The following is a 7066-nucleotide window of genomic DNA, read 5'->3' as shown; positions in this document are numbered from 1 at the left end:
TCGTCATCAGTACTTAGGCTGAGACAGGAGGAGGCCAGCCTCAAAAATTTAGTGAGGCCCTCAGCAACTTAGTGAGACCCCAATTCAAAATTAAAAAAATAAAGCTGGGGGCGTAGCTCAAGGGCAAACTACCCCAGGGTTCAATCCCCTGCTCCAAAAAAAAAAAATAAATAAATAATAAAAAAGAGGCAGGCTTCCTCCACAGTGGAGGGGAGCTCAGGGAACTCCGTGTCCTCAGCCCCCGCAGTCTGCGCTGCTGGCCGGGCCTCTCGAGTGGGGAGCCACACGCACAGAGGTGTTAGCTGATGGCTGCTGATGGCGATTTTAATGGTAAATCACTGAGTTTGCTGAGTGAACCGGAAGCAACTCAAGGGCTTGAGCAGCGTTGTTCCAAAAGTCCATGCCCATGTTTATTTTTTATGAGCAAGAATTCTCAAGTCTTTTCTTAAAAAAGAAGAGAATAGTCGATGGCAGTCTACCTTATTGTAGCGAGAAGTAGCACCCACCCGCATACACATGGTGAAACTGGGAGGAAAAACAGCCCTGTCTCCGTCATTTTCAATAAAAGTGCATTTTTCTTCAGTGATTAGGATTTGTTGAATGTTGCTCTGATCAAGTGCCCAGTAATAGTTGGAATAATAGCTCGATCTGGAGTTTTTAAACATTTTATAGGCTTTAGGTAACAGGTTGTATCTCTTAGGATTCTTGGAGCTATCATCTATAAAGCTCACCCATGGAACTTACAAGAAAGAACATTTATTTTCTTATGGTTTTGAGGCCAAAGATGCAGACCATGGACTCACATCATGGAGGCCCCAAATAGGGGGGGTGGGGCCCTGTATAATCTCCAAGGCCACACCCCCAGACACCACCTCCTCCCAGGTTAGCCCTTTTGGGGTTACAACCACTTCCGGGATTACAACCCTTATGACTCAACTCTATTAACCCTGAATATTAATACGTGAGCTCTTTAGGGGACATTCTATAATCAATAACACAGGCAAATAAAAAGTTCAAATGTTGCTAAGAGTTTAAAGATTAGTAAAACTTCTAAGCACCAAAAATGTAATAAGATAGGAGTCAATGAGGGGGAAGACATGGGATGGAAACAGAAGCTTAAGGAATAAAAAAAAATCCGGTAAAAATGATTTACACACACATACACGTAGTGGGTTTTAGTTTGAAATTTAGATACAAGACACTGTGAAGTTAGTAGAGTCCTATAATTTCCCTTCATGCTATCTTACACAAGTATGGCACAATGGCACAATGATATAAGCAACTTTGGTACCAACAGTACTTACGTACTATAAAATGCATTTTATTTGGATTTCACCAGTTTTATAACCAAGGCCCATTTTGTGTGTGTGTGTGTGTGTGTGTGTGTGTGTGTGTGTGTGTTCATGCACCAAGATTCAGTTTAACACATTGCATTTAGTGGTCACGTCTCCGTAGTCTCCTGTGGTCTTTGATAGATTTTCAGTTTTCTTGTTTATGATCTAGATACTTCCAAAGAGGACTGGCCAGGTATTTTGTAGAAGAGCCTTCATTCATTCCACAGTATTAAAAGTTTATTCAGTTCCTAAATATGGAGTCAGTCCCCATGCTGGAAGCTGGGATAGCAATAATAATACACGGCCTTCATTTCAGAGTTTCTCTATAATAAAGAGCAAACACTATGGTTAGAACACAGCCAGCTTGTTCACTGAGCAGCGAGTTCACTGTCTCAGCCATTCTTCTCCCCTCCCCTCCCCAGGATGCCAAAAACTAGTGATCTTTTCCATTTTTTTTCCAGCCACAATTGACACGTTAAGTTTAGCATATGAAGGTTGGAGAGAGATTGTATATTCAAGGACCTGGGTTTTTAATGAGATTAAAAACTCACGCAGCTAATCTTTATCTTAGTTTGGATTTGCCCAATTTAGGCCCTGGGATGAATGACACACACTTTTCCCCAGTGAAAGTGAAGATTGTGAACTAAATTGTGATTACATGATTTGTAATTAAAATGAATTCATTTTAGTCAGTGTCATTAAAATGATTCATACTTCAAGACCACACTGAATGTTGCTTATGTACTAGTTTTGGTAAACTGTCTCAGAGTGATTAGCGTGTAAATATCACTACCATGATTGGTTGTCTATTGGATAGATCTAAGTCCCCCAGATTTTAGCTGGGTGTGGTGGAGCACGCTTGTAATCCTCGTGCTTGGGAGGCAGAGACAGGAGGATCACGCAGGTTCGAAGCCAGCCTCAGCTGGCTTAAGACACCCTGTTTCCATATAAAATAGGTCTGGGAGTGTAGCCTGGAAGTAGAAGGCCCCTGGGTTCTAACTAAATGCCCAGTGCCAGGTACACACCAAAAGCTGAGGTGTTCAGTTCACCAAGTCTACCATTTACTTAATCTTTAAAATTGACAGCACTGACTTAGCTAGATTTCCACCCTGAGTTATTAACATTCTATTTACCTTTGAATTTTATGTTTATTTATATTTGTGGTACTGGGATGGAACCCAGGGGCATTCTACCTCTGAGCTACACCAAGTTCTAGTTTATTTTATATTTTTAAAAGGGACTCACTCAGTTGCTGAGACTGGCATTGAACCTGCAATCCTCCTGTCTCCGCCTCCCACGTGCTGTGCTGCAGGTGTGTGCCACTTCGCCTGGCTATTTCTATATGGTTCTGGGAGTTGAATGATTTAGATTTTACTTTTAAAATCTTTTTAGTATACTTACACAGGTACATGCCTGAAAGGAACAGCTATGGTCTCACCCCTACAACAATACCCAGTGTTTCTGAAGCCTCCGGTGCTGCCTTCCCCCATTACATCCTCCTTGATTTATTTTTCATGAGTATTTTAAGCCTTTTTATAAATTAATCATCTATGAAAATACTTGTTAGTTGTGATAAAGCATGGGTACCTGTTAATTATAAAATAAACTATCAAAGGAAAAAAGGGTATAAGAACAAATATAGACTGAAATCATTATTGTGACTTTATTACAATAATTACAAACAATATTTTAGTGGCAAACAACCGTAACACAATTACTTGAACTATATACAAACAGGTATTTATACACGTCTACATTAAAAAAAGAAAAAGCAATTCATGACCCCCCCCAATAGAGAATCATATTATCAACAAGATTTTTTTCTAAAAGTTATGGCCAATAACAAAAAAATTCACAGTTATTCTGCAAATATTTTAAAGATGCAGAAATCATATTGCACATAATACAATTATACACCCTATTGAGCAGATTTATATATTTTAATCCAGTTCTTCACAAAATTTACATTATCATGCAATATTTCACTGTACACAGAATGGTAGAACTAGAATAAACAGGTTATGACTTACAAACTGTACTATAATGGCCACAAAATTAGATTTCATTTTTAAATTACACTTAAAAAAGCCCAGCTCTGCAGTGCCAGGAGGCAAGGGCAGGCCGCACGGCGCGGGCTTCCTAGTGCTCCTCTCTGTCCTGTCCTCCTCTCCTTTCCCTTTCGTCTTGCAGTGCTGTGCCGAGCTTCTTGATAAGGACAGACAGCACTTTGTCCAGTGGGTCCATGACTCCTCTCTGAAGCCACTTGGGAATAGTCGTCCTGGCGTGATGAAAGCCCAGTTTTTGAAGAATATAATCAACACCTACTGGATCAATCTTTCTTCCAGTCCAAGAAATCAACCTAAAAATAATAATTATCAATGGTAATTATGATGGAACAAATGTGTTAATAACAATGAATACATAAGGCAAGTTCCACTAGTGAGAGCAACTATTAGAACTAAAACCAGAAAATACTTTTGAAACTTTGATATGAAATTAGTTGATAGGATTAGGGCCCGACTGTCGTGGAACTTGTGCCTGGCAGCATGGACTCAACGTTGGAGCCCTAGTTTTGCGCTGCCTAGCATGAAATCAGGAGGGCGCTGTGACAAGGAGGTCCTACGGCATTGTGGTGGCACAGACGCAGCAAGAACCCTAAGGCTCCCTACCGATGGGGACTGATTCTACCCTTCCCTTTACAGCGGCTCCCTGAACACCTGGGAATGGCGTCCTGGTTAGAGGGTGATAAGCAAAACACTCTCCTCTCTTGGTGGCTCATTGGTAGAACGCCACGGAATGGGCGGTGATCGGTGCTGGGTGCTCCCAGCATCTGCTCCTTCAATGCCATGGAGTGTTAAGTGATCCGTGCCGGGTGCTCCCAGCATCTGCCCCTTCAATGCCACGGAGAGGGCAGTGATTGGTGCTATGTACTCCCAGCATCTGCCCCTTCAGTTGGCGCAGCAGCACTTACAAAAGCAGGAAGGAGAAACAGTCACCAGAGGCTGCCAGGAGCAATTTCTAGAAGTACTTTCTGGCCACCGCATCTCACCTGTCATTTCAGCCTTCAACAGTGCCGCCTTGGGCTACGGGAAACGATGCCTGCACGTACCTGAGGGTGGGCTCCAGGTGCCAGGTGTTGCACATGAAGTCCCTCCAGTCCACGCTGGTGTACGTGACGCCATCTTCTCTGTCTCTGTCGGAACCGTCATCGTGCATAACGATTGGGCTTTTCTGTCCTGGTCGAGTAGATAAAATCCGAGGTGGAAAAATGGCTAAAATGAAATGATAAATATATAAACATCAGCGTAAGAATAGAAGAATTGGCTCCTTCTCTCACTGTACCCATGACCTTGTCTTAGCCACCCAGTTACCAGGATTACGAGCATGCACCACCGCGCCCAGCTTTAACTCTGTACTCTCTCAACATGGTCTTTTGATAATCTTTTATTTTTGGAATATCTGCAAGACAAATGTTATATTTTTTCTTCAGGAAAAAAAGGAAGTATTATGGTGTGACCTGAGAAAATTGTATTTATTCTAAGCTTTTAAGAATCATCAGTTTTTTTGCCACTGAATTAAACAACTTGAATTAAAACAACTGTGCAATTAATGTTTAATAAATAACTAGATATTTTGGAGAATATTTCATACCATCTCATTCTTTTAAACAGCTACAGAGTATTAAAATATGTTCAACCACTTTCAAATAGATATTAGGGTTACCTTTATTTTGCAGTACTGGGGATGGAACCCAGGGGCATTCTATCTCCAAGCAACACCCCCAGCCCTATTTTTATTCCTTATTTTGAACCAGGGTCTAAGTTGCAGAGGGTCTCACCTATGTAGATGAGGCTGGCTGCGAACCTGCAATCCTCCTATCTTAGTCTCCCAAATGCTGGGATTATAAGTGTGCGCCACCACAGCTGGCTTACTGTATGTTTTTAATGAGTAAACACTTAAGCTCCCTGTGAATAAACCAATGTTAGCTAGCTCATGAAAGCAAAACACCACCACTAAGTTCTAGATAATTTGTTTATAAAAACAAAACATTCTCCTCAATCCAGGCAAGTTTATCTTCTTATTTCAGGTATTCCAAATATGTATGTAATTTCACGCTAATATATACCTGTTTCTGGAGTCATTTTATGTAAATTATCAGTATTTCCTCATGTTTTCCTACTTAGAAAAAATTTCCTACAAACCTAACTGAAAATGTACTTACGATGGTGTGTACGAGAACTTTTTTTAAGTTGGGCATGGTGGTGCACACTTGTGATCCCAGCACTTGGGAGGCTGAGACTGGAGAATCGTGCAGGTTCAAAGCCAGTATCAGCCACTTGGTGAGGCTCTCAGCAACTTAGTGAGCCCATGTTTCTAAACAAAATATAAAATAGGTCTGGGAGTATAGCCCAGAGGTAGAGAGCCCCTGGGTTCTGTCCCCAGTATAAAACACACACACACACACACACACACACACACACACACACACAAAACAAGAACAGAAAGAAAACTCTCTGTAAGATGTAAAACAGCACTCAGTGGCAGGTGTGGTTAAGAGTAACACCTACGCAGAAGACACTCAGAAAGCCCGTCCTACTGCTTCAGGAACGCGGGTTGCTCGAGTTTGCAGCTCCCGGAGGAAGGAGCACTCCATTTATGTTGTCACTGACCGAAACCCATCCAACTGACAGCAAGGGGAAGCCACTGCGCACGCAGCCCACCTTTCTCTTTCTCTTTAAGATAGGCCGACACTAGGTCATGAAGGAACATGATGAGCTCGGCGTCCATGGTCACACAGATGTGGTCGGTGAACTCGGTCACCACGCTGCACTCCACCTTGGGCTTGAGGCTGGCATCTGCAATGACAGGCTCCCTGCAGTGACGGCCACGGGAGGACTTCACGCCTTCCCTCAGCAGGGGTTTACACAGTCCTCGCAAGTGTACCCGGGTGAAGCACAACTAGTATTCACAGCAGCCTCGTAAGGGAAGTCAAACTATCATCCCCATTCTACTTGGGAGAAAACAGGTTAGTAGCTTGCCAGAGGCCATATTGCTAGTAAGAGAATCAATCAACTTGTCTTACAAAATCAATTTCATTAAATTACATTAATATCGCCAAAATAATCTGTTGGAAGACAGCGATGCCGTAAAGCTCATTTACAGTTCTTAGCAACATTAAAAACCAAACACTGTTTCTCCACGTACCCTGTAATGAAGGCTCTTGTGGTTCTTGAACGTGGATGGATTTAAAGTCAAGCTGCATCCTTGGCAACGCAAAGATGGTCTCTGTTTCATGGTTGTAGCTAGATCCTCCTCTGAATCCACTCAACAAACTAGAATTCTTCACAGTAGTGCTATTCTCCATGTTATTAGCATCAACGTTACGAAGGAGGTTTAACTCTACATGCACAAGAAATAAGAGTCACGTTAACACAAGCAGCACCGATGAGCCTGCGGCTCTTCAGATTCTATATACAAGCCGGGCGTGGTGGCACACACTTGTAATCCCAGGGCTTGGGAGCCGAGACAGGAGGATTGTACAGGTTTGAAGCCACTCTCTGCTACTTAATGAGGCTCTCAGCAACTTAGTGAGCCCTCTTCCAAATAAAAAATATAAAATTAAATAGGTCTGGGAATATAGGCCAGAGGTAGAAAAGCCCCTGGATTCCAACCCCAGTACCACCACCAAAAAAAAAAAAAAATCATCTATAATACACAGAACATTTGTCATT

The 7066-nt window shown here is 42.2% G+C and overlaps 1 protein-coding gene across 2 annotated transcripts in view; it reads right to left on the bottom strand.

Annotated features, from left to right (window-relative positions):
* Positions 1–3473: 3473 nt before the first annotated feature.
* The window catches only part of BLTP1 (bridge-like lipid transfer protein family member 1), a gene marked incomplete at both ends in the record, with an annotated part of 166205 nt that continues 162612 nt past the window's right edge, over positions 3474–7066 (bottom strand). For both annotated transcript variants that reach the window (XM_080697986.1, XM_080697987.1), the window contains 4 exons: positions 3474–3693; positions 4444–4606; positions 6056–6190; positions 6540–6734. In XM_080697986.1, coding sequence (XP_080554112.1) covers positions 3474–3693; positions 4444–4606; positions 6056–6190; positions 6540–6734 — 713 coding nt within the window. The remainder of the gene's footprint in view (positions 3694–4443; positions 4607–6055; positions 6191–6539; positions 6735–7066) is intronic.

Source organism: Muscardinus avellanarius (genome assembly GCF_963383645.1).
Source record: "Muscardinus avellanarius genome assembly, chromosome: 6".
NCBI classification, from domain to species: domain Eukaryota; kingdom Metazoa; phylum Chordata; class Mammalia; order Rodentia; family Gliridae; genus Muscardinus; species Muscardinus avellanarius.
The sequence above is the reverse complement of the archived record's forward strand: the minus strand, read 5'-3'. Positions and strand labels throughout refer to the sequence as shown.